The 27,910-nt window shown below is 56.9% G+C and overlaps 1 protein-coding gene across 1 annotated transcript in view; it reads right to left on the bottom strand.

Annotated features, from left to right (window-relative positions):
* ARHGEF10 (Rho guanine nucleotide exchange factor 10) overlaps positions 1-27,910 on the bottom strand; it is a 66,462-nt gene that overhangs the window by 33,222 nt on the left and 5,330 nt on the right. Inside the window, exons 4-14 of the mRNA XM_032869812.1 lie at positions 25,362-25,438; positions 23,209-23,265; positions 17,423-17,586; positions 15,703-15,819; positions 13,154-13,268; positions 9,991-10,097; positions 7,420-7,497; positions 7,017-7,196; positions 5,364-5,480; positions 3,456-3,548; positions 161-331 (exon numbers count right to left, since the gene is read on the bottom strand). Of these exons, the coding sequence (XP_032725703.1) occupies positions 161-331; positions 3,456-3,548; positions 5,364-5,480; positions 7,017-7,196; positions 7,420-7,497; positions 9,991-10,097; positions 13,154-13,268; positions 15,703-15,819; positions 17,423-17,586; positions 23,209-23,265; positions 25,362-25,438 (1,276 nt within the window). The remainder of the gene's footprint in view (positions 1-160; positions 332-3,455; positions 3,549-5,363; positions 5,481-7,016; positions 7,197-7,419; positions 7,498-9,990; positions 10,098-13,153; positions 13,269-15,702; positions 15,820-17,422; positions 17,587-23,208; positions 23,266-25,361; positions 25,439-27,910) is intronic.

Raw genomic sequence — 27,910 nt, 5'->3', positions numbered from 1 at the left:
TGCCTGACCCGCCCGACGCGCTCCATCGCCTTCTGAGGCAGGGCCTGGGCTGTGGCGTCCGCACAAAGCTTCCAGAAGGTGAGTAGCGAGTGGCGGAAAGAAGGGCGGCTTGTTAGTACACAGCACAGAGTCCCCGCACGGACGGAGGAGCCCGGTCCACCTTGTTCAGGTATCTCTCGTTTATGGCTTTGGCGACATGCTTGATCTCGCAGCGCTGGTCGGCGTCTCTCTTCCTCTCGTTCAGCTTCTCCGCTAAGGTTTCCAGCTCGGTCAGCGCCATCTGAAGGGGCAACCGGTCCGGGTGGCCTTTGGACGTGTTCTTCAGCATGTCCTGGGGGAGAAACACGGTCAAAGGAGTCATGGGACTGCCGGGGCGGGGGTGCGGACCGTAGCCCATGCGTGGTTTTAGCCAGCGGCCGCCAGGCTCACACGCTCCGTCGGGGGAGGGTAAGATAAGCTCGGGGAGAGAAGGAGAAGCCGAGTGACTCACGATCTGGCCACACACGGGAACGGCTCCTTTTGCACAAACAAAAGGAACTTATTAAATGGCTTTGCTAATGGGAAAAAATAGCATTTCCCAATAAAGGGCACCATAAATATGAACGTGCCACATCTCAGAAATGCCCCGCCCTCCATAACCATGCTCAAGGTCACTCCTAGCCTGCCTCTCTCCACCCAAGTTGGACCAACGGACCCAGGCCCCGGAGGTCAGCTTCCAAACACAGAGTCAGCGGCATCCCTCCTGTGCCTTCACCCCACACACAGGACCCGACTCTCCCGGGGGCCGGACACCCTCTGTGCGCGTCCGCAGGCTCCCAGAGGGAAGAGGAGGCTGCAAGGAGGGGCCGACAGTCTGGTCACCGACAAGTGGCACCACACACATCAAACACGGGAGTCGGCTTTCAGGAGCAGCATCTGTGGGACAGTCACAGGCCGTCCCCTGCTCTGACACCGGACCCCGAGTGGGTCTCAGCTCACTCACTCAGGCCACGAACGGACTCTGCAGATGGAAGCAGACGTGTCTGGAGGCTCCCTTCTCACCCGGCCCCCCGATGCCGGAATTCGATGGTGCCTGCCTCACCTTTCCACCTGCTTTTCATCCAGAGGAAAAAACTTGCAGAAGCAACGACGTATTTCCACTCTGTGTGGGCTGCACAGACCCTGCCGCACGCCCGCGTCCCTACGCGTCACTTGAATACTATCGAGGCAGCAGACTCCTCAGGAGAATGCCACCGGCTCCGACGGCACGAGCTGGCAGGGCCAGCCCCGGTGCCGACCACAGTCAGGACATGCATCACACAGCAGAGCCATGAGGGGATCCACCAACGCCAGGACACAACCATGTAGGGAAAAAGGACGTCTGTCCTTCCGTCCAGACCATGAGTCACACTGGTCCAACATGGGACAGATAACGGCATCGGGACACAGTGAGACAAACATTCCTACGGGACCACACGTCTCAACCCAGCAGGCCCAGAAAAGCCATTCAGCTTTACCATGGGTCAGGGAAGCCTGGGGGTTCCAGCGCTACCAGTAACACGGCCCAGGAGAGCTGGGGTTGGCGCAGAGACAGGGAGAGCAGGCTGCCCGATGGGCCAGAAGAAGGGGTTGGAAGCACGCCGGTCCGCAGGCCATCCCTCCCCGCGTGCACGGAGCAGACTCAGAAGGGAGGGGACACGCCGTCTAGTCTTCCAGCCTGGCCGCCGGCCCCTGCGGTCCCCCAAGCAGCAGCTCCCGGGAGCATCCGTACTGGGAGTGGGGCCCCTGGATGACCCAGCTTCCCAGACTGCACACTCTGCGCCCAACCGTGCATTCTCCTGAGCCCCAGACCCACCCTGAGCCCCCCAACCTGTCGGGGGAGCCGCTCACTGGGATCCGGGAGGTCAGTCTCCTGAGTCCCAGGAGGACGGGGCGGGGGTCGGGGAGGAAGAACCACAGAGGGACCGAACTCACTCAGCCCACGGGCACAGCTGTTACACGCAGTGTTCCTGGACCAGAATCAGAGAAATGTCACCCAACACCACGTCCCTGCTCTCCAGCACCATGAGGCACAGAGCCTGTCCTCTGGTGTTTTTGCTCTGTTCCCCACGGCCCTCCCACCTTTGCTAAAAATACCTATTTTGGTAATACCTGGGCCAAAGGTCTACCCGGACTAACAGTTAACCAAAAGCTGACAAACGAGATCGGAAACCACATCCAGCTGTAACAAACGAAGAACAAAAACCTTCTGTGAGTGCGGCGTGAAGACCAAGCAGGGTCTCGGCACGCGCCGTGGGCGGGGTGACCGGGGTGACCAGGGAGGCACCAGCACGCCACCAAGCACAGTCTGCACGTGAGTTTGAACGCGCTCCACACGATCACAAGGCGGTCATGTCTTTGCCCTTGGTCCCTGTGTCCCCCTCTAGCTAAAGAAGAAACTGTCTAATTGCTCCATCTTTCTTCCTCACAGAACTGCCTGCCTGGGGCCTCCCACATGAGCAGCTGGAGGAATCAAACACATTTTCTGGGTATTCTGACGGCTTCTGTTATTAACCCTCTAGCACACACGACGGAACCAGAACCTGGATCTGACACGTACATACCACAACTGACGCTCGCTAGAACACGGACGTGGAAAACAGACACAGACTAACTGCCCCACGAGACCAGCCACGGACACAGCGGATGTCAGCAGTCTGGGGTGCGTATCCTTCTTTTCACAGCTTTGTGACAACGCTGTCTGGAAGGTCACGTTCCACAGGGATCTGGTCGGTCACAGCAGTAGCCGTGACCTCAAGGGAAGGAGCCTGGGTGACGTCACCGAGGGCCGGGCCAGTCCACCTTCACTGCGTCCCAGACACGAGCCATGCGGAGCCGCCCCACGAATCGGCGGAACCCACACCCAGGGGCTGGCGTGGGCTGTCCGCCTCCGTGCGGCGGGGCCCCGGCTGTGGGGAGTGCGAGGCGTGTGCGCGGATGGAGCGTCCCACGGAATTGGTGCCTCACATCTGGCCCCAAACCGGATTTGTTGGAAACAACACAGGCGCCAATCTGAATGTTCTTAACATTTTCAACCACATCGGGTCCCCGCGTGAGCCTCTCCACACCGGGTCTCTGCTCCCTACACCGTCTGTGGACGTTTACGACGGGCTCGGCTTGTCGGGAGTCTGGACTCCAGCTCCCGAGTCTGCCCGTGCCCTCTGGCCGCAGAGGGTGGTTCTTTTCCACCTGACCCCAGACCCAGACCCTGGCGGCAGCAGAAGGGGTCGGATTCCTTTCTGTCCCTGGAGAACCTGCATCCGCCCCGTCCGCCCGTGCAGGAGTGGGCCGGTGAGGGCCCGGGGCCGTGTCCACACTCGGGAGCCCCCGACCCTGCCCTCCCCCAATAACCGCCCAGGGAGGGAGGAGCTCGGAGACAGGGCCGGGAGCACAGCGGCGGCGTGCAGGCAGACGCTGGGAAGGGCGCACGTCCTTACCTGCAGCAGCAAAATGAACTGCGGGAATCTCTGTATGGGCCTCGTCATCAGACTGTAGAGCGTGACGCGGTCAGGGCTGGACTCCTGGCACTGCTGTGGGGAGAAGCGGATTCTCACACTGCGGCCGGCAGGGACCCCCACCCGGGGCCGCGGCTGCCCTCACCCGACGGAGACCGTGCGGCAGACCGGCTGCAGAACCCCACACCCGGCACCGCCCGCGTGCTCGCGCCTCCGAGGGCCAGAGCGCGCGGTGGCCGGTTCCAAGTGGAAATCTCCCGGGTTGGCATTTGATGCTCTCCAAGGGTGCCCGGCCCCCAGGCGGGGCTCGTCCATCTACAGACGCATCTCGGCCTTCTAGGGACTGACAGTTTCTGAGACGCTATAGCCACCCGAAAGTGCGCTGACAGAAAAAGAAAAAAAGAGGCTCCTGGGGGGCTCAGTCAAATGGACGTTTGCCTCCGGCTCACGTCCTGGTCCCGAGGTCCCGAACTGAGCCCCACATCAGGCTCTCTGCTCAGTGGGAGCCTGCTTCTCCCTCTCCCTCTCCCCCGACTTGTGCTCTCTATTGCTCTGTCTTAAATAAATAAAATGTTAAGGAAAAAAAAAAAGGAGAAAAAAAAAAAAACGCACAGAACCCCAAACAAGAGTCAGCAGGGCTCTTGAAGGCAGCCAGGCCCACGCTCTGGGCGAGTTCTCTGCGGCAGCCACCGTTGGCCAGGCTTGGCTCTGGGGGGAGGGTCTCGGGGGAGGGGGTGGGGAGGAGCAGGCTGTCCCTGAGTCTGTGTCCTGTGGAAGCTGCCCCCGGAACAGCCATGGCAGAGGATGTCTGGTGTGAGGGCTGCCACTACCGTGCAGCAGGGGCCACCTAGTCCCTCGTCATGCCTCTGTGTGCCAGGGAGGGACGCGCCACAGGCCAAACCACCACACAGGGATGGGGTCTCCGGCTAGGGCAGCGGTGTGGCCGGATGGCAGAGTGAGGGCTCAGCCCCATCACCACCAAGGGCGACTCAGCCCCCTAAGACTGGTTCCTGGGTGGACCAGGACGACCCACACCTCGTCCCCAGGCCACCTGGCAGGCGGTCACCCAGCGGCGGGGGCTGCAGCCGGCCCCCCCTGGCGGATAACCTCCACAAGATGGTTACAACCTCCTCCAAGCAAGTGACTGTCTGACCGTCTGTGTGTGTCCTTCCCCCAGAAGCTGCGTGGGATACGGAGAGACCACCGAGCGCCGAGACCCTCGAAGCGGGGACTGACAGGATCCCCCACTAATGCTGACTGGTGTGTAACCGGCTGGCGAGAATGGCACCTGCGCCCGCTCACCGTGGTGGCAGGAAATCAAGAATTCAGTTCAAGGAACAGGAGCAAGCTTCGGCTCAGGGTTTATGACGGGAGCTGGGGCCCCGTGCGTGTGAGGTCTGGGGTCGGTGGCTGGCCACGGTGAGGGGCCGTGGGCCAAATATCCCAGGTCAACTCCGCGTTGTCCACGTCAGAGGCACCTTGCCTCTCACTGGAGCAGGGACAGAGCGCATGGCCCACGGGGGGCTCATCCCTCGGGGATCAGCTCCCTGCTCAGACTCGAGGGGCCCGGGGGTCTCCACCCCAATCCTGAGGCAGCTTCCTCTGCAATCGGACCTTAGCTTTCTGTCTGCTCGCCCCTCCGCACCCTTCACATGGAGGTGTGCACATGGTGTGCACATGGAGGTTATTTCCCAAGAGCCCTGCCACCCCTGAAGACTCACCTTCGCTTCCAGCTCTGACCCAGCCCCTTGGTACCAAAGCTTGCGGGACCAATGGCACTCGAGCTTTACAGGCAACGTGCAGGAAAGCTTCACCACGAAGCATGTGCACACAGAACGCATTATCAGAGGGTATGAAAACCCAAAATGGGAAGAAAAACCAAGGGCTAACCTTTAAGAACTCGAGGAACGCAGGCTTTGTAGCACACGTTTTCTTGAGGATTGCCACCGCAGTGCTGAAATTATTCACGTACTCGCTGTAGGCGTCCAGCACCATGGACTTGGAAAACTGAAACACCAGAGAGAACGGAAAACCGTCAACGGCGCACAGAGCCCAGGGGCTCACACTTGTGGGACAGGAGAAAAGACTTGAGACCCACCCCACCACCCCAGACGGGACCTCTCAGTCGCTGGGATGTTTCCACAGGACACGCTTCCTACGACCCCGTGTGATTTCCTTTCTCCTTTAAGCAAACTTGCTAGGACTTGTTTGAACAGCTGGTCAGTCTCCCCCCGCTCTGTCTGATGTGCTTATCGGCACCCTTGCTCAGGCTCCCGACGGTCCAGCCTTCAGCTCAGCGGCAGCCCTGACCAGACACCTGCCCTTGACGTCCAGCCGGTCCTCGCCCCATGGATTTCACCTCTGGGGGGGGCCGCCCCACAGGCCCCAACAGCCTGACTGGCAGGCCCCGAGGGTCCCTGGAGATGCTGCGGGGGAGGCAGGGCACCGATCCCCTCCTGCGTCCCTGGCTGACAGGCCACGCTGCTCCCTGTCCTGTTTCCCTAGAAATACCAAGCGGCCTCCCGCTGGGATTCTCCTAAGATCCCACAGAGTCTCAAGATACACAGTAAAATCCATCCGGGTACCTGACGCAACCATCGCTGACAGAAAAAACAAAATGCTTTCTGCATAAAAATCAACTACACTTTTTAAGGTTTTTCTTCCTTTTAAAGAAGTTACCAAGACAAATATTTCAAGAAGTGAGAGCAAATGCAGAGACCGACACGTAAAACAGCCGGAAAACACAACTGCCGTACAGCCACGCCGTCTCTGTTCCCTCTGGTGTCCGCGAGGACGCCTGCGGGGCAGCGGGCAGACGCCGCAGGGAGAGCTCTGCTCCTGCGCGGTGCTCGAGGAGGCCTGTGACTCACCCACGTCGTCAAGCCCACGCTGTTCCACGGGAAGGACAAAGGCCTCCCGCATCCCAATGGCGGCGTGGGCTGAGATCGGCGGCTCCTGCACCCGCAGGCCTCCGACCGCCGTCCCCGGAAGCTGCCCGTCTACACGGAACACTCGCTAAGCCCAGCACACGGACTTCACAAACGGACCAGGACAAAGGGTTCGGAACTGCCGGTGACACCGGAGGCTGCTGGTTTCCAGGCAGCCGACCTCCTCCCCCGCCACAAAATGTGAACGTGGGCCACCACATCCCATGTCACCAGGGGCCTCGAGACTGCGTCGGCGCCACAGGTCCCCAGGCCCCAGAGCACTGGCTGGAGGGAACATGTGGGGAGTTTCCACTGACCCTGATGGGGCAGGGAGCAGGGCGAGACCCAGCTGCCCCGGGGCTGGGTGGGAGAGAGCGGCACCCTGTCCACAGAGCCCTGGCTCAGCCATGAAAACCACACTCCAACTGCCTGGGGCTGCACTGGACAGAGCTGGTGGCCTTCCAGGACACCCCGCCGGCCTCAGGACAGCGCCTGACCACGTGCCCCAGAGCTCCCCTGCCATGGTGGCCACAGAGAGCAGCCAGGCCCACTGCCGACATGGACCCCAGCACGAATGTCCCCCAGACACAGGCACAGGCGGGGTGCACCAGCCTACCGAGGCCACGAAGACGTCCCCGATGGTTTCCACGGAGTCCCACTCGGCCACGCGGCTGGCCAGCGCGATCTGGAACATGCCGTGGCACTGCAGCAGCTCCTTGACGCGGTAGAACACCAGCCTCAGCTTCCTCTCGCTCAGCATCTTGGGCTCCATCTCCAAGAGCGGCTTCTCGTATTGCTGACAAAGACACGGGAGGGCGGCGCGGACACTGGAGGGCGTGTCACAGACACGCGGAGAAACCCACTCACGGAAGTCATGGTTCACGCGAGCCACGTGGCTCTCTGCGTCTCCCAGGGGTCCTGCCATGCCAACCCCGTCCCGGCTCGTGTGCGTGCATGAACCCGCGTGGGCGGACGAGGCCCGTGACACCCATGTCCCCCGCGACACGACGCGTCCGTACCTCCAGAATCCTCTTCAGGGCGCCCACGTAGTTCTTCTCGCTGTCGACCACGGAGCCCAGGATGTACCTTCTCACAACCTGGTGATGTGCAGAAACACGGCAGTGAGCGGAGCACGGCAGGAAACAGAAATGTCACTTCTCGCGCAGGACGAGCTTTGCTTTGCTCCTGAGTCCTCAGAGCGGGAAGCAAAGGACACCGCCCCAGCCCTGAGGGTACTGGACGGCACGTTCCAGACGCAAAAACTCCTGGGCCCACTGCCACGGCCACAAGGTAGGTCCAGCCTCAAACTGTAAACGGCAGGGACAGCGGGACAGGCCACACTGCAGCCGTGACGTCAGCCGCCGGGAGCCGCAGGGCAGAGTCTCCCGGGCCTTGCGCTGGGCTGGGCTGCGGCAGCTCCCCAAGCGCATCAAGCCTGAGAGCCGCTCCGCCCTGACTCAAAGCCTGCGGGTGGTATCACAGGTCTAGGGACGTCGCTCCCGCAAACCGATCCTAGGGACGTCGCTCCCGCAAACCTGTGGAAGCAGAATCGGCCTACGAGGTGAGAGGAGACCTTTCTGGCTCAAGAGCTCACAAGCGAGCACAGCCAGGCGGCAGAGGGCACGGCGAGGGGATGAAGGCCGCCCCCCTCGCCCTCACGGCTGCGGGTCAGTCGCGCCCAGGGGACGGCGCTCTGGCATGGTTCCTGGGAATGGCTGGACACCTGGTGGGGCCATCAAGCCTACACAGAGTCTGGCAAGTTCCTTTTGCCAGTGAGTGAAGAATGAGCACAGAATCAGCAGGGCCTCTACACCCCGCGGCCCCGCCCCGCAGCACCCGCACAACGCCGGCAACAGAGCCCAGCGCCCTGCCACGGCCGGACACGGCATTGCCCACCATGGGGAGCTGGCAGTAGAGGACGTCCCAGGGCCGTACCGTCCCACAAAAGGTGACTGACAAGGGAGTGACCCTCCACAAAAAGGACCATTCAAACCCACAAAGCTAAGACAGAAACCAGTGCTCCTCAGGCACGCAAGGAGGTCAGGGACGCACTAAGTACAGAAGGGTCTGGGGTGGAGAGAGGCCCCCGCGGTCAGGAGTCTGAGCGCCACGAGGAACGCCAGACCCCACTGCCCAGTCACTCCCCAGATGAGCAGCAGCCTCTCTCCACCGTCCCTTCTCCTGAATTCAGATTCCCAGATGCTCCAAATCTCCTCAGGTAGAATGTCTGGGGTCAAACCCAGGAAATTAGACATTTTTAACAGTCCTGAGAGAACTCTGAGAGGCCAAGCCCCACGTCCTCTACACAGCTGTCCCCTGCTACGTCATGGTGTCCCACCTGTGCCTGCCACCAGGGAAGGCCCTGCTTCATCCCTCACCACTGGACCCCATGTCCTCCAACAAGGGGACCCAAGTCCCAGTCACACTGTATCCCCCCAGGAATGAGCACGGAGACCCCATCAGTGGTCAGAGCCCCACACAGCATAAGAGTGGGGTGAGGGGACCCAGGTAGACAGACCTCAAAGGGACATGGAGGGTGTTGTCAAGAACTCAAGTCCCCTTCTCCAGCTGGTGAGGCTGGACAGTGGCGGGTGAGCCACAAACGGGGACAGCCAGCACCCCGCTGTGCGGGAATCGCAGCCACTCGTCCCCAGGGAGCACCGGAGAAAGCAGGGCATTTACAGCTCACCCAACCAACAGACTCAGGATTTAAGATTTTAGGTTTGGGGATCAGAGACTTAGCCCAGGGGTGGGGCCATACTGTGCCCAGGGCATGGCGTCACCCCTACCACCGGCCTCCTGGGAGCCCCGGTGTCCTCCCGCGGGACATGTACGTGACACAGATGGATGTGCGAGGACTTCATGACACCCAGCACGCCGCTGTCACCGGGTCTTCCTCCACTGCCGACTTGCTCACGGAGCCGCAGGACCCACGGACACGCCTCCTCAGCCTGCCAGCCCCGCGCTCAGGCTCGCCTTCAACTCTGTGGGACGTTCGCTTCCTAGTCTGCGGACGGCTGACGGCCACGGACGCCCACCCAGTGCGGCTCTTTGTCCAGGCTCCGACCAGAGCACGGTCACCACACCGCTCCGTCCCACACCACTGTCCACAAGTGTCTACCTCGCGCTGCGTGTCCCCACGACAGGCATCACACTGACCCCATGGAGAACAGCTCACGGGCCCCCTGGAACCTCAGCTCCACTCCTCACTCTGCTCTGGAGGTTTCTCTTCCTTTTACCCAGAGACCATTAACGGACACCACCGCGTTTTCTTCCCTCTGCTACCTGTTTCCAGAGGCTAAAATCACAGACACCCCGTGGACTTCATCGGTTGTCGGAACTCTGCATGCGGGGCCTGCGTACGCGCCATTTGCCGACACTCGCCCAGCATCTCTAGCTAAAGTCGCCCTGTCAGGACCGGTATAAATCGTGCCCACACCCGTCTCCCGCTTACTCTGGTGGGTACCCCAAACACTCGTGGGCCAGGGAGCCCGCATCCAGGCCACACGGGGGCCACAAGCGGGGGATGGCAGGGGTCTGACGGGGAGACACCAAGCTCCGTGAGCAGCCGGCACAGCCCCCCATCCTACCTGCTGCTGAGACAGACCCTCAGGCATGGGCGTGAGGACAGCTTCCGGATGTTTGCAGTCAACATCAATAAATAAATTCTGCTCCTCTTCAAGACAGGATCTGTGATCTTAAAAGAAATCAGAAACGGTCATAAAGCTACAGTGTGGTGATGACAACAAAACCCATCGAATCCTGGCTTCGGGCAGACACTTTGGTTTTCCGTGCTCAAGTTCCACCGGGCCAAGGTTGAATGGAAACTTGGACACGCCCAGAAAATACCCTTCCCACCCGAGGAACACAGAGTCCGTCGACACCTAAAATTTTCAATACTTGGAAGTTTAATTTTAAAAGGCAGGCGTGTCCTCTGAACACCTCCGAATCCTTCCACGTGTCGATCTATGCAATGCCGCACTCAGAACGAAGGCCAGCAGAGAGCCCACGCTCGGTCGCCGGCGGAAGCTAAGGCAGACTCGGTGTCCTTCTGGACTCTGCCCTGCGCTCCGGGAAGCAGAGCTGCCACCACAGCAAGGCGCTGGGACCGGAACTCGGCGCGTCTCTCAACACTCAGCTGTGCCGGCTGGAGACCAGAACAGCAAGGGCTCCACGGCAGCAGGAGCCCAGAGACCACCGAACTCAGAGCTCCACACCGGGCTGCGCAGAAGTGTCCGTGAGGAGACTGTAAAAGCCCGCGGTGACCACACCCCTGCGAGAAGGGCTCACGTCCGCAGCGAGGGCCTCACCCCGGGCCGGCCAGAGTGCGGAGCTGTGGGGCCCCCGTGAACGGCCACTTTGGAGGACAGTTGGGTGCCTTCTCACAGAAGGTGACACAGTCCGACCCCGCAGTCCTCGGTCCTGACCCAAAGGACTTGAAAACTTGGGCCCACACAGGCCTGCCACGGGTGCTCCCGGCGGTTGGCTCCTGACGGCCAGGGCTTGGCGCCACCAAGAATGCCTTCGGGAGGTGACGGACACATTAACTGTGGCCCACCCGGAGGGGGATGGTGTCCAGCGCTGCGGAGAAACAAGCCTTCGAGCCACAAACCGATGTGGGGGCACCTTACAGACATGTGCCCACGTGAAGGGAGTCGGTTTGAGGTGTCTGCACGCGGCCGGGTTCCGACTCCGACAATCTGGGGATGCGAAGCCACAGAGACAGTGACGAGAGCAGAGGCCACCGGATGTGCGGACACGGAGGGACGAGCCAGTGGAGCACAGAAGATTCTTAGGGCATGACGCTCCTCTGCGTGGCACGGTAACGGCGGGCACCTGCCACCGGCCCTGTGTCCAAACCCACAGAATGCGGCACATCGGACAGAAGCTGTGTAAACGTGCCACGTGGCCTCATCAGAAGTGACAAAGGCACCACGACAATGCAGGTGCTGGGGTCAGGGGTTTTGCATGGGAGGAGGCCGTAGACAGAAGATCTCTGCGTCCTCTGCTCAGTGCTACTGTGAATCTAAAATTGACCTTAAATAATAAAGTCTTATCAAGAAATAGAAACAGAACCTTCTGGTATCTGGAACCCCCCCCGCTTTGGGTTTCATGGATCAGTCCCAGGGCCACTGAGCCCGGGTGCGTGGGATAGGCTAAAAGCTCCACCTCCTTCACGACTGCGCCCAGTGTCAGAACCACCAACTCAGTCCCATCTCCCACTTCGCAGCTCGGGAAACTAAGGTCGTCAGGCTCAGGCATGCACCTGACCCACCGCCACCTGCCTCGGGGGTCCCTGTAGACCGACTCCCTTCCTGGCTCGGGGTTTCCCACCTGTCCTGCGTGCTGGGTGCTGGCCTGCAGGTCTCGGGTCAGGGTGTAGGGTGGGCCCCCAAACCCTGGCCTGGGCACCTGTCAGAACTGCCCATGGCGCCCCTCTCCCCCGGTGCAGGGGTTCATCCTGGGGGTGCCGGCACGCTGCAGCCTCTCCGCAGGGCACACACTGTATCAGAACCCAACCCCCAGCCATCGCCTTCCAGAGTAACCCACCGGGGCTCCTGACCCCCTTCCCGCATCTTGTTTTGAGATGCTGAAAACCTCACTAGGACCAGAACGCGGAGGAGGGTCAAGTGCGTGTTGACGCCGTGACATGCAGTCCCCGAGATACTCCTTAAGGAGACGCGGCTTCACGGTGCTCCCCAGGCACGGCAGTCAGCAAACACTACCGTGCATTCGAACGCCTCTTAGAGCGTCTGTGCAGGCAACAGGCTCGTGTTTGTGAGGGAATCCATCGGGGTCCGGCGCCCGCTCCTGGAACGCGCACTCCCAGCTGCCATGCAGGTAACCAGCTGCCTTGTAAGAGTGCACTGGTGCGAAGACATCTCCTCCTCGGTCCACAGTGTCCACACGGCACCCTCCACATGCTGCCTCTCTCTCGGATGCAGAGAGGCTCCTGCCCCCCAGCTGAGAATCTCAGAAAACCTGAAACTTCAGGAATCATCCCCGATCTTCCCTCGCCACCAAAAGAGTCCCTAAGCTCCCAGCTTAGAACAAGCGCTCTCAGCCCATGTCTTTGTGGAAATACACGTACACACGAGAACCAACGCTCCGTCAACAGACCATCTGTCATCACACCTTGCTAAGAACAAACGACGGGGCGGCTGCATGGCTCAGACAGTGACGCGTCTGCCTTCGGCTCGGGCCGTGATCCCAGGGTCCCGTGTCTGAGGCCTGTATCAGGCCCCCGGCTCAGGGGGATCCTGCTTCTCCTCTCCATCTGCTGCTCCCCTCCCCACCTCGCTCATATTCTCTTTTACCCACTCTCTCTCAAATAAATAAATAAAATCTTAAAAAAAAAAAAAAAAAAAAAAAAAGAAAGGGAAAAAAAAGAATAAAGTTGCTGAGAATCCGGACTGACTGAGGTCGGACACTGAGGGAATTCTGAGGGCAGAGAGTGAAGCCCCAGGGCAGGGCTTCAGGAGGGGCCGGTGTGCTGAGAGGAGGCCACAGAAAGAGACGTGGAGTCCTCCGGCCACGAGAATTCACTCACCCTTCCGCTCCTGCTGTCTGCGTGCGTGTTGGTCCCTGCGCTACTGCGCGGATCCGAGCACACGCTCCCCCGCCCCGGGAGGGGAGACCCAGGCAGCCTGGCTAAGCCAAACCCCAGCGACAAGCACAGGGCTGAGGCACCAAGCCGCTGCAGGATGGAGGGGACCGGGAGGCCTGCGCATCGGCCCGAGCCGGGCCACACACCTGCAGCCATGAAGGACCTGGTCCGAATGAGGGAGCGGCCCCTCTTCACGGCAGCCTTCGTCTTCTCCAGCCCGTCCTTCGTGCCCTCCCTGGCGGCCTTCATGAGCTTCTGCATCTGCAAGAGGAAGATAAACGTGAGAAGCAGTGCCGTCGACAAAAATCTACTTGCTGCTTTTATTTTAAAAGAATACTGTCAAGTATTAAAACGTCCCCTCAGGTTGGCTTTGTGATCGGGGAGAGCTCACTTGCTGTGCGTGTGCAGGCGTGTGCGTGTGTGTGCGTGCGTGGCCTGGGCCATGTTTTGTGTGTTTAATAGAAAAGAAAGAAAAGCGAACTTGAACTAGCAGCCCCTCCTCCACCCGCCGCAGGTAAGGCCGGTCCCGTAGCTCCGGGGACGACTCACAGCCCCACAGGCATCAGAGGCACACAGAGTCATGCAGCGGGCCCGGGTCCCAGCGCACACACAGGACACGGCCGCTGGCTGCCTGCTGAGCGCCCGGGGAGGCAGGGCCATCGGCTCAGGGGTGCACACAGGCTGTGTGAGCGGCCACAGAAGGAGGACAGCCCGTGGGAAGCCAGAACCCCACTTCCCACCAGAGCCCCGTGTAGGGGTTCCGGTTCCCCGAACCCAGAGCCTAGAGGCACACACCGGTCATCGGGGCTCCGGGCCACAACCAGCTGCTCTGGCTTCTCACCTTCCTTGTTCTTGAAAACTCTGAGATCGGAGGTACTCACCATTGGGCTCCCAGGGATTCTTTCAGAGAAACCCAGATGTCCCCCTCCACACAAGCCAGCGTCCGGGCCAAGGGACCTCCACACTGCCCGCCACCCTGGTCTTCCCACCGATTTCCCCAACACTAGACACACTGCAACCCTGTCTCCACCTCCCTGTCCCCAGGGCCAGATCGCCACAGCCTGGGTCCCTCCCCAGGGGCATGCACTGGTGTTGGACACGCACTGTGACCCCAGCTGCCCCTGACTGTCTTCTAGTCCCCCGAGCCTCGACCAGCTGCAGCCAAGCCATGTCCACACTCACCAGGCGGGACCCTGCTCCAGCCTCCACAGGGCACGGCCACCGCAGACCCTCTGACTCCTGCATCGGGCCTCCCCCTCCCGGGGACGTGCCTTTCACCACCGCACCACCTCCCCTGCATCGGCTGCTGGGACCTCCTGCTCACAATCCCCACGGCTTGTCTGCCTGTGGGGCACCTCTGCTTCGTCTCCCGACCCAGACCGCCTCCTTCTTACCCCATGCTGGATTGCTAAGCCTCCATCTTCACCAGATCCCAGTCAGGGGCCCCTGGACGAGAATCAGAGAACTGCAAACAGACGACCGAAGGGGACCAGCCTGCACGGCACCTAGTCCTCGAGCAGCAGTGAAGCCCCAGCACCTAGGGAACTGCAATGCCCGTCCCAGCAGCCAGGAAGCCGGGGCAGGGCCCTCAACCCGTCCTCATGTCTGCCTCTTTCTGGATGAAGGGGGCCAGCTTGGCCTGGCCCTAACTACATACCACGTTATCACTCCGTGCTCCCAAACACATTCTGCTCACCCGTGCCACTCCCTATCGGCGCACCTGCTTCCAAACTCCTCCACCGAGCTGGCCTCCGTCACGCCTCCCCCGTGACCAACGACTGAGCTCACGATTCTCTGGGAAATCGCATCAGGCCCCAGACGCTCCCACGTGACCTGCTGCCTTGCATTCTGCACAGGAGCCAGCCAGAGGCTGAGCTGAAAGGAGGGATGAGACTCCCAGAGTCCTGCTCCTGCTCTGGGAAGCCCAGGACACAAGGACACTCCAGAATCAAGCAGTGACTCTCATGGTAGACACTTCTAGGTGAACGTCTGTTTTCGGTTAGACGCCACTTCACACACACGGACAAACCACAGGACGTCGGCAGGTCGCGGGACGTGGACCTGAGCAGTACTTGACAGTGCCCTTTTAAAACACAGCTCCGGGGACGGCCGCCACCTCGCTCAAACCCCGCCGCTCCTGAGCCCCTGGGTCTCGGGGCCCTTTAGACTCGTAAAAATGCCAAGGGCCCCACGAGCTCTGTCCACCCGGCCTTCATGGGTCTACGTTGACTGGATGGAGAGTTAACGTTGAGAAAAATATCAAGCTTCAATGAACACTCATTTAGAAATAATAATAAACCTGTTCTGGGTCATCGAAGTAGCACGTTCAGGGAAAAGCCCTGTAGTTCCCAAACGGCCCGACAGGCGGCGCGGCTGTGCACGTGTGGGAATCTTCCGGGCATCTGAGAGACTGGATGCTGCAGGTGGGGGGGGGGTGACACCCCACGGAGCCTGGGGGACACTCCCGTCCGCGTGTAAGAGAACGAGACAGACGGGAGGGAGGGTGAAGAGTGTCTCTGGAACAGTGGGGGCCGCCCCGCGGGCCGTGGTGACCTCCGGAAGCCGAGGACCACACTTAGGGAACCAGGATGGTTAGGAAGGGCCAATGTCACTGCCGTGCGGCCTCTCTGGGAAGCACGGCCTGTTTCCGAACACGCATGACCCACGCAGCTGGTCAAAGCACAAGCCGCCCTACCTTCCGTTCGTGCCTCTGCTTTAGCTGCTGAATCTCTGCGGCCCCCACCGCGGTGGCCATCAAAGCTCTCATCTTGCTCTCATAGTGCTCCTTGAAACGGGCTAGGTCATGGGAGAGCTACAGCACAAAGAGACACAAGCTGTTCACAAACGCGCGTCTTCCCATCCTGAGACACAGCCTTACGCAGGCAGGATGCGGCGACGGCATCTGGGGGGCCCCGTGCCCCACGGGGAGCCCCTAGTTCTGGCCCACTGACCCCAGGTGCTACAAATGGGGACGTCAAACGTAGGGGAAGAAGGAGCCAGACCGGGGACTTTTCTACGCCAGACAAAAGCGAACACGGGCACCGAAGCCTCTGGGACCTCATTCCCATGCATTCTGAGGACATTAAAATGACCCAACATGTAAGTAGAAAAGGTATAAAATTATTCTTCTGTGTCAGCGCCAAGGCAGAAGGTACCCGAGTTCAAGAATGCCCCACATACAGGGTGTCGTGATTTGGGAACGAGCAGCACAGACTTCTCAGTCTCCAACTGACGTCCCGTCGTCTCGGCCGGGGGAGGGCCGGACCCCTGCAGGCACTGCGCACGGGGTCGCGCGGCTCTGATACGGAAAACGAGGCCTTGGGGCTTCTCCGCAAATGCTTCCCGTGTCGACCCAAGAGAAGACGCTGATGCAAATGTTCACTAAAGCCTCCTTGAGCTGACTTGTCAAGCACAAGAGCGCTCAGCGGGCCGTTCTAAAATCACGACTTAGAACGAGAACGCCTGGGCCTTCCCTCAGCCCGTCCCTCCTGCTGGCCATGCTGCCGGCCGCCCCAGGACGTGGCCAGGCTGGGGCGGGGCGGGAGGAGGATGCCCCATGGTCACCCCGCACGCGAGAGCCACCCTGTGGGCCGTCCACCTGCCGCGGAGCAGCCTCTCCCACGGCGCTTCGGGGCGTCTGCCCGGGAACCCAGTGCACAAGGCAGGCAGTCTCGGCTCAGAAAGCGCGAGAGGCTCGTCGGCCGGCTCCTGATCCAGCCGCCGCCGCTGGCAGGAAGCTGCAGCGCGCTCCTCTCCTGACCCCGGCCCTAAGCCAGAGAGGCGGGTGCGCACACGGAATCCGGCTGCCTCCGCGTGCCTGCGGCCTGACGCGCGGCCTCACATGGGCAGCACGGGCAGCTGCAGACACGGCCACGAGCGCCCTTCACCCCCTGCCCCAACGGCACCGCCACGCACCACCGAGACCACGTGTCTCAGGAAGAGGGTCCGCCCAACCGAGTGCGTCCGGGGCCACCGCGGACCACCGCCCAGCTCTGGACTTCACACTCCGGCCCCTGAAGCTCCTCTCCGACCCCCCAGGACGCACTCACACATGCGCACATGTGCACACATGCACACGCGCACACGCCCCTCGGGACAGGAGGGGCCGCTCCGGGGCTCTGCCCTTCAGCAGCACGGGCCTCTCACAGTCACTGAGGCCATCCGCTCCACGAGCCCAGTGTGCCGTGACCGTCTGTGCACAACACAGGTGACACGGGGAGTGGTCCCCGAGGCCATCTAAGAATGCCCGCCGTGGCTACGCTCACAACGCAAGCCGGGGCCCCCTTTGCTCCCGCTTGCCCCCTCCCCACGCTAAGGGCGGCCACATGGGAAGCAGCGACACGTGACGGGTGCACCGCACCCTCGTGCTCACGGCGCACGGCGCTAAGCTGCCCCCGCACAGCCCCAGCACATACTTGCTTTCTGTGGCTGCCGCGCAGGAAGGACCTGGGGACCCCGTTCTTGCACTCCGAGTCACTCTGCTCCTCGTAGCTTTCGAACTCGCTGGAGCTCCAGCCGCACTCCACAGAGCTGTTTCCGCCTTCCTCTCCGTTCTCCACGTCGTCATAAACCATCTCATCTGAGGGCGAAAAGGCCACAGCAAAATATGAAATGCAGAATTGGCTCGTTAGGGTCAGACCGTGTGTGTGGCTTCACCCTAGCCTCGAGAGCTGCGGTGGGAAGCGTGTCAGACCCCAGGGCCGGCGCAGCACCTCTGGGATGGGGCAGCGACATGCGGGTCGTGAGCCCCCGTGAGCCCCCAGCCCCTGGTGCAAACTGAGGGCCACTGGTCTGTAAGCAGCTACCAGAATTGTCCCAAATAACCTGTTGGCCATACGAAGATAAATGCAGGGAACACAAACAGATAAGTGGAGGACGGACGGACGGATGAGAGAGATTCAAATAGGACAAGGGAAGTTCATGGGAAACAAGTGAATCTCGCCTTGGTGCCAGCAATGGTTTAATAAATCTGCTTTTAAATGTTTAAAATGTTTAAAATTGCCTTTAGAATGTTGCAATCCCGTCTGCCATTTCAGAATTAGTAGAGACCAGAGGTCTGCGCCACCAAACACAGTGACGAGGGCTCTTTACCGCAACCATTCCAAAGGCTTTCATCTCCACCTTTCACTCTGTAATCTGTATCCTGCAAAAGGGAGCTCAGGGAGCCGAGCTGCCTCACGGGCGTGCCCACGGCAAGGACAAAGTCTTGACATTCGTCGTGAATTAATGAATCCGCTTCCTTCCTGACAGGTGCCAAGGCCACAGACTCACGGAAAGTGATCCTGTGATACGCCCTAATACAAAAATATGCAGATGGGATTCCTATTTCCAGTGCCGTGCTGCTGGGGACGGGAGTTTCTGGGAATGAAACGTCGCTCTGCAGACTTCCAGGATGTCACGTCTCTCTGGTTTCTCTTATTAAACATGTGAGCATAAACAGTTATTTCAGACGACCTTTCTCAAGCATAAGTGACCTGTTACGAGTAATTTCTGCTTAAATTATCACTGAAGGAAAGCTCTCACACCCCAGGCACAGCGGACCGCCTTTATCTTGGCCGTGTTAGCGCTCAGCGGTCAGGACGTGGGACAGAGACTCTGCTCCATGCTCTGCAACAGGCAGTGCTCTCTGGGCGTCCCCCGCGCACGGGAAGCTTCCAGGGCTCCACAGCGTCTCGTGAACGACAGAGGGTTGATGGTGGGTGAGCTGTAAGGCCCTCTGGAGTTCCCGGGTGCACAGAGGGACACTTTCTGACGCTGGAGAGGAAACACAGCCATGGAGCACGTGCTCCTCCACGGGCCAGTGAAGGGAGAGCTGGTCCACTGGCTGAGACCTCCTGGGCCACGACCTCGCTACCTGCCCCGGGCCGGGACTGTGCTGGGGGTGGCCACACCAGCCCGTGAATTCGCGTCATGCCACTAAACAGTGTACTCTACCCTGGTTAAAACAGTCAGTTTCCTGCAGTGTGCACTTGGCCGCAATTAAAAAATATGTAGATGCTCCCCACCGTACGGCGTGAGGGTCCGCTATCCTCCCAGGGCTGCGATGGAACTTCACCCTCAAAGGCCATATTTCGCACAAAGCACGTGGGCCTCCGCTCTTCCTCGGACACGTCTGTGTGCCCGCGGTTCACCAGACAGCCGAGGTCCCGGGCAGCCTGAATTCTGCAATTAAACTTCCGGTGAACCTCAAATATCTAGTGCCATCTTCACTGAACGTGTTTAATTACCACTTTACGTGCACCAAAGAACACCATGGAGCCGGCAAGTCTGCGGGCCCCATCTACGCAATGGCAGCACCTGCTCCCACGGAGGCAGCAGCACAAAGCGACCCACGCATGGCCAGAGCCCTGTGCCCTCCCCTAGGTCAGCACAAAGCAGTGCTGGCCCGCGGGCATCCACTGACCTCAGAGGTGCCTGTCCAATGTAAAGGTACCTGCACCCTACCCCTGGGGGTCTTGCTTTTTGCTCAACCCTGCTTTTAAGCATGTGTGTTTGTAAGTGTGTGTGTGTATATATATATATATACATATATATATATATACTCATTTTTAACTGCAGCACAGTGTCTGCTGTAAGAATTCACAATCATATATGAATCCTTTCCCCAGGTGTGGGGCCACTGTGTTCCCCGCCTCTTCTGCTCTTTACAAATTGTGCCACAGACAAGCCCCCTTACACATGTGTCCTTGACATGGGCAAGAATTTCTCCAGAAAACACACCTGCCAGGGAACCACCAGTTTGTTTCACCATCTGCACATTAGCTAGGTCTTACTGAAGTGTTTTTTTCAAAATGTTTGTGCCACCAAACATTTAATAAGCAAAGAGCAAAGGCCACCGAAGGGACCAGGACCTTCTGTGATCCTAACAAGGGAGGGCGCTGGCTGACGTGGGAGTTGAAGCACACACACCATACACGTCGGCGCCCTGCACGGCACTGTCCTCACAGGGACACGGCTGGCTCTACCCAGAATGGCTGGCACCCTCACTAGGGAGACTACTGGTATACCTCTTGCAGGCATTTTGGTTTTGGGAGGCCCCAGATCACCCCGTCTGGGTTGGGAAGGGCCTACCTGGACACACAAATTAACCAAAAATAAATTTCAAGCTTGTTTTTGCAGAAACCAGTCTTTAATTCCCACTTCATTTGCAGCATGCATTTAAATAAAAGACCTGTGTGCACACTCCTTCAGAAACACTTCAGTTTGATTTCCGAAGGGGCCCAAATGTTAAGTGTGTGTCTCCCTCGACCTAGGAATCTGGAGGGCAGGGACAAGTCTGTTAGCGGAACCTGCATCAGCGCCCAGCATGTGACAGCGTCCAAACACAGGGCGGAATGAATAAATTACGTGTTTTAACTCAGCATTCAGTACGCTGGGTATAGATTACAAGGACACATCCTTGATTAGCCTGAGGACGTTTCCTTCTATTAGGAGCTTTTAACACTGACTGAATCTTATCAAGTGCATTTCAAGCATGTCTTGAGATGAGAGTAAGGTTTATGTCCGTTAGTCTAGTTCTGTGGAAAAGATGGTCAAAGAACCTGCTAACGTTAAGGGATCCATAAACCCCCGAGACAAATCTAAAGGGCTAAGGTTGGCTTTTGCTTGTTTGTTGGGACACTACTGGATTTTGTTTCTTCACATTTTCTTTCAGATGCTCAGCTTCACCCCTCTCGGTGAAGGGGGTTAAAAGCTTCTACTGAGACCCTCAGGAGGGACCTGCTCCTGTCCTCTACCGTCCATTGGAACTGTGTGTGGAGCAGAGGAACTGCCTGTCACCTGATGGTTTAGCCACTGTGAGACGAGGACACGGGTCTCAGTGGGCTGTCTGGCACATCAGTTAAGCAATTAATTCTAGATCGGGAATCGTTATGCATTAATGTTTTCTAGGTCAGATGCAGGCCAAGTGTTTCGACTGAATGATACCACGTTGTTTCCAGAATCCCTTCATGGTGTTTATGAGTTTCTACTGATCCACTTTCCTTCCCTCCCTGCCTCTCTCCATCCAGTAACACCCTATCTTCCCAACACTACCGGAGGCTTGTCTACTTTCATATTACTTTTACAGAACTGTTCTTTCGTTATGCTGATCACTTTCTATTCTTTGTTTTCTGTTTATCACTTCTGCTGCTACCATTTTTTTAAAAAAAGATTGTATTTATTTATTTGAGAGAGAGAGGATCACAAGTAGGCAGAGAGGCAGGCAGAGAGAGAGGAGGAAGCAGGCTTCCCGCTGACCAGAGAGCCCGATGTGGGGCTCGATCCCAGGACCTGAGATCATGACCTGAGGCAAAGGCAGAGGCTTAACCCACCGAGCCACCCAGGTGCCCCTACCACTTTTATTTTCTTCTATTTTCTCTGAGTTCCCTCTGCTATTCTTTATATAATGGAGTTGGATGCTGGCTCATTATCTTCCTATCTTCTGTTATTAACAAATGCCATTGTGTCTATAATTCATTATTTTAAACTATCATAAAAATTTATGTAATGTTTTCACTATTATTCAAGTCAAATATTCTTAATTTCCATCCTGTGTTCAGCCTTGTCTATGAGTTAGATTTAGTGTTATTTTTTAATATTCAAATGTTTATTTTTATTGATTTTTTTTTAAATCAGAGAATGAGGCATGAACACTAATTCTTTGGCATTTGCTCACAATTGCTTTGAGGAATGCTATATAATTTTTACAAATATTCCATGCGTTGGGAAAAAAAGCGCGTTCTGAAACGATTAGCTTCAGGGTTCTATTCGGGATCCTTCCGTAGATAGTATACCGCACCCTTCTGCGGTTCACTAACTCTACATCCAGTATCCACAACCGTGGGAGGAGCTTTCTTAAAATCTCCCACTCCGATCACATACTTAACTACGGCCGATTCCATGTCGGTCATGTTTTGCTTCATATGTTTGGAGACGGTCTTGTTAGGAGCACACAAGTTCAGAACGGTTACGGTTCTCTCTTGAGAAGGGCTCTACGCCTAACATTTTACAGACTAATGTCCAGTATATGAGAGTAATACTGGCTATTATATTTAGTTGGAACTGGCCCTGTATTTCTTTTTCCATCCATTTACTTACAAATGTTTTGTATCCGTATTCAGCTGTCATTAAAATCTGTGCCTAGCTCTGTGAATTTATCCAACCCAAGATCTGGGTTTTTTCTTTTAGGGCCAAGTGGATTCAATTTATCTTTACTATAAATAGCAGTATCCTCGGACTAATTCTGCCAGCTTTTCTCATACCATTCGCCATCCTTTCTTATTTTACATTCTCTTGCTTCTTACAATCCAGACTCAGTTTTTCTCTATTGGGTTAAATAACCTACTTCTATTCTCTTAGTGATCGCCCATAAATGCGGACCCACACGATCACTGCAAAACACAGACAATCATCATTCACACCCTCTTCCTGAGAAACGCACAGACGGCAGAAGCTAGGGTCAGCCCGCCGCCCCCCCAGATGGCCAGTGCCCTGCCCAGGGCTTTAGCCCCACCCAGCGGCCACACTCAGGGATAGAACACCACCATGGGGCCGTCTTCCTCACTGCCTGCTTGGACTCGCTCACAGTCATGATCTGCTCTCTGTTCTCTCTACAGCTGTTTAAGCTCAGTACCTTCTCCTTGGAATGCAACGTGAAATCGTTCTTAGAGTCTAGCAGTCAGTCTCCCCAATCTTTATCTGATATTGCCTTTGTTTCCCTCTTTTTACACACTCGTGTTTTGGAATTAGGGGACTGAGGTGTGTGCGTGCCAGGGAATGGATTCAGGCTGGTCCCGGCTTTAATCTTGTATTTCTGCAATCTGAGAACTTACGTCACTCTTTAATTCTGGAAAAGTTTGAGGACTCATTTCTTCTATTTTCTCATTTAAGTCATTTATTATGTATATGCTGGTACTTAGAGCTTCCATGCTTTTTTACCTGTCCCTTCCTATTTTTCACATGTTTAACTCTTTCTGCTCCTTTATGTTAATCAATCACCCTCATTAAAGGCCTATAATAGAAGTACACACACCTGTGTGCACAGACCAATAATCCACTGCATGGCACCAAGGAGACGCTAGACAACGTACAAAACACGACCATGAAACACACGTAAGCTGTGTGTCTGCACACTGTGTGCAGGCAAACTAGTGCTTTTTTATACCCAGAAGGAAACACTGATAACTGAGCCCTCTAAAACTCGATCACAGACAATTCAAACCTGGTTCGGAGTCCGAATTCTCTCTTGGCACGTCATCATAAATGGCTTCTTCTGGATCTGGAATACAAAGAGGGAACCATGAAAACCTGACCCGACTCACCAAGTACAGTTTACACTGTTAGGACTGACCACAATCTCCTACGATGCTGTAATTATTCCAAAAGTCAGTTGGTAAGGGCTAATTCGTGAGACCTATGGGAGCACAACCATTGCTTTTGGGACAGGATGTTTTCTCGGGATGGAGGATGACCCGCTACTTGACCCAGCTGGGACTCTCACCGACAGGAAGTTTTGTGGTTTCCAGGCCAACAAAGTCCATCATTTTGGGTCCATCTATGCATCTCCATGTGGCCCTTTAAAAATGTTTTTAAGTTTGAGAAGTTGATGTGTTCTGATACGCAAAAAATACAACGGCGGTGTGCACAGTTTCAGAAATGGAGGGAGGCTCGAGCGGGGCTGTGTTGAAAGGAAGCTGTGAAAATAAACCGATCATTCTGGGGTATTCGGAACCACTGGCTAGGAAAAGCAGGCTTCAGCCAAGGGTGCGAAGGTTCGCCTGTTAGGATAAAATGTCTCCGACTGTATCACGTGGACCATTCATCTCCTCCAAAACCGTAACAAGTTCTCTCAGGAAGAAGTGAGGCTTCTCCACGGGCAAACTCCTCGCTGTGCACCGCATGAGAAGGTCACGTACAGGAGCCGCGGTGAAACCGGACATGCATTTACATATGTGAGTGTGGCCTCACATGGGAAAACCGACCACACTATGGTGTTCCCGGCGACTAGACAACAACAAGAAAATGAGGCCGATACACTGAACCCCTCCTCTGACACCGAGCCATTGTTCCTTTCCGGGGGACGCCGGGGGAGGTAACTCAGCGTGGTCCTTACTCTCCCGCTGCTACCAAGCCCCCACAGGACGGACGTTTGCCTCCTTGCAGTCATATTAACTGCCGTCGTGATGAGCGTTTCTACACCATTAGAGAACGCGAGGGACGCTCGTCTGCGGACCCCCAAAACACCGCTGCGGGCTGCGTGAGCCCGCTTAGAAGCAGGTTGTTCTTGACGTCTGTAGTACACACGGTGAACGTAGCACGTACTTATGATTTCTCTAATAATGTTTTCTATTCTCTAGATTACTTTATTACAAAAATGCAGTATATAACACCCACATAGAATACAGGCATGCGCTGTGTACGTGATCGGGAAGCTTCCCGTCAACAGGAGGCTGCTAGGTGAAGTTTTGGGGGAATCAAAAGTTATACCCAGATTCTTTTACTGTGGTAGAGTTTAGCGCACCTAACCTGCATGTTATTCTAACTAGCTGCCTCTGATGTAATAAAACGAGTAACAGGAAAGTCAGACAAATTTTACTTTGGAAATAAATTATCTAGAGAATTGGAAGATATTAATTTTATCCTGTAATGAACCTAATTTAGCAGCCCCTAGCAGAATCATCTACTTATGCTAAGTTCCTTGTTCAACAATGTCATAATTAAAACCAAAACAACACATTCTGGGAGATAATTTAATAATTAGGAGACAGTTAAGACAATTCTTCCTTGGAAGTCCATCATATAAAATAATGACACAGAAATTAGTGAGCCAGTGGATAATAAAGAGACAATTAGAAAAGCCATCTTTAGTTTTCTTTAAAAATTAAAAATCACACATAGTTTAAAATGCTGCGCTTTCTAAACCACACGTGGACCAGAAGATCTGGTCTGCCGTCCGGACGGTGGGTTGGCTTGCCCGGCCCCCCAGCCACCCATCCCCTTTTCAAAATGGTAGCACGAAGAAGCATCTTAGTGAGAATCCCGAAAAACCTATCTGGTTGATGTCCCACGGTGACTTGCTGACTATGGACCCGGGTCAAAGCATCGGTCCCCAAACAGAGGACGGTCACGACACTGTGTGAGGAAGAAACCAACGAGGAACAACTACTTGCAGGGATGGGGTGAGCAGAGGGGTTCCAACGGGAGGGAAAGGAGGGCTGCGGAGAGCTGGGGACTGCACCAGTCAGTACTTGGGGTAAATGAAGATGTTTCTAAAGTGATCGACCTGAGGAGGCCATGGGAATAATCAGCAGAACCTGACAGACACACACACCCCCCGGGGGGCCCCACCCGGCTCTTGGTGGCTTTGGTACCTACTCTCCATCCACGCGGTGTTGGCCGGGTCCGCAACCCACCGGGCGAGGGCACTGTCCTCCTTGTGCGCCCGGTCATCGCTAAGAGAAAACAAACCACAAAATCACAACAGTGGACGCTTCCCATCGTGAGGCCACAGGCTGTCCCCTAAGGGTACCCCTGCTTCCCCGTCTGTACCCCGTCTGTTTCCCCGGATAGCATCCCGGGTGCTCTGAGCTGAGCCTCATGTGTTCTGAGCTGCTGCCTGTGCCTCTCGCGGTGTGACACGCCTGTCCACGCCCGCAGTTCCGACCTGTCAGAAGGACCCAAGTTGGGGATTCCCACCGTGCCGCCCCGCTCCACTTCCTCAGGGCACCTTGTAAAATCAACACTCAGAGTTAAGCCCTTAAAAAGCTAGTGACCTCTGTTCCACTCTCATCTAATAAGTGACAGGTGCTGGTGACCTTGCTCTGTATCTGCTGAGGCAGGGGACCCCCTTCCCCAGCTCACACCCCCGGGCCTAGGGCATGTCAGGGATAGATCTGATGACCCCACTGCCCTCGTGTGGGTGGCCCCAGCTGTGCCTTCATGAAAGTCACCCTGGGATTCTCAGTCCCCCAAACCAGTCACTGGGAGGCTGAGGGAGCTCCCACGGACACATGTAGGAGGCTTCTGCCCCCTCACTCAGCGGGTCCTAATCAGCACGTCCCCAGTTTAACACCCCAGCTGCGGCTTCTCAACACAGAGCCCAAGTTTGAACTTCCATTCCACGCTACTGATGATGCCTCTGAAGGCTCCCCATTCGCACGGCACAGGACCCGGCACCACAGACAGAAGACGATGTGAAGTCCCTCTCCAGAGGACCCCAGTGGTCTTCCTTTCCCTGCCAGGTCTTCCGTTAGGTGCCATACACGGTGCCAACTGGAAAGCCACACCAGAGTGACCAATGGGCCTTCATGACCACCGGGAACAGGTTAGCGGGAGAAAGCAACACCACACCCGCCACCAGAAGTGAACACCGCTCACAGCACACCTGGCGATCCACTCATCGCGCGGGGCCCCAGGGGCCAAGCCACAGGGTCTCACAAAGGGACGGGAATGTCATTTTGCAGGTGATAGAAGCCATGGCAATGCTTTATTTGGAAGAAGGAATTAGATTCCCTCAGCAGATAGAGGGCCACCTCGGGGAGAGGGACAGCTGTTGACAACACCGACACAGCTGCGATTCGGGTCTCGGGGGCACGCGGTCTCGGGGGCATGCTGCGATCAAACACTCGGCGCCACAGAAAGCCCTTCACGGGACCGGACAGACACTGGAACGCAGGGCCAGCACCCCGAGAGAACACGGGACGCGCTGGAGACCCTCCATATGGAAAAAAGAATCAGAGAGTTGATGCCACACTTCACAGTAAGTGACAAAGATGGGGGGTGTCACTGCAGTATGGTCTCTTCCATTATCGTCATTTCTGTTTGCTAAAAGGTTTCGTGAACGGTTCGATGTTTGCAAGACTGAGAGGCCTGGGGGGACGCCCTGTGGGCACCTGTGAGGCTAGAACTGCAGTCAGTCCTGCACTCCGTTGAAGAATTTGTCACACTAAGAGAAAATTCTTACACCTTTTACATCTAAAATTACATCAGAATAACATTAAGCAAAAAAACAGAAAACGTGAAGCAAGTACAGACAATATTTTAAACAATTCCTGAGTGTTTCCGTATGTTTAAACAAGGTCGCGCTTTGGCGAACAGGTCTGGGTTAGCCTCTCATGTCATTTCACGCCCTTTTGGGTCTAAGTCATCGTCCTTTGGCAGACGCACTCCCCAGAGTGAAGTTTACACAGCAGGGACAACGCGCCCCCCACGCGCCTTTCATCATACTCCGTTCTCGTGAGGTTCCTGGATGCAGCAGGCGACATTCTCGAGGTCATCCAGGTAGGAAGACCTTGCAGGTGTGCACCTCTCTGCAGAGACCCCACTTATCGGGGGAGGAGTGCGCCTACTCCAGAGGCCCGCCCCCTGCCCGACAGGAAAAGCCAAGTGCGCGTGAGCACCGCAGGCCAAGGCCACGGACACCGGGCTGCGCGCGCGATCGGGACGCCCCGGACGGGAGCCCGCGCTCTCGCTGTCTGCTCTGCCGATGCCTGTGCGGACAAGGGCTCACCTGCTCTCCCGTCTCCGATGCCCAGCACGTGCCGGGCACTCAGGAAATGCTGAGCAGAGGAAGATCCAAGTAACGAGGCTAAGTGAACAAACACGCACACCAGGGACCAAACACAAACCAGGTAAGGTGGCAGACACGCCACCCCGTGGTGAACGCCGCTCAGACAAAAGGGCCCTTAACGCAGCAAAGGTTCCAGAGGACAAAGGAGGAGACTGCAAATTGATAGACGTTTCCATTCGACAGGAGATGTAACAATTAGAAACACATGCACCACCAACTAAGGGGCCCCCGTAAGTGAAGCAAAAATGCACAAAACTGAAGAGCGAAAGGGGCTCACGAGGACAGCCGGACCCGTCGCCCTGGCAGCCCAGGGCTGGGACCGCCGGGCCGGAGAGCCGTAAGCACACCTCGAATC

This window comes from Lontra canadensis, unplaced genomic scaffold (genome assembly GCF_010015895.1).
Source record: "Lontra canadensis isolate GAN:19392208 unplaced genomic scaffold, GSC_riverotter_1.0 scaffold39, whole genome shotgun sequence".
Lineage (NCBI taxonomy): Eukaryota > Metazoa > Chordata > Mammalia > Carnivora > Mustelidae > Lontra > Lontra canadensis.
This window is presented reverse-complemented; position numbering and strand designations above follow the sequence as displayed.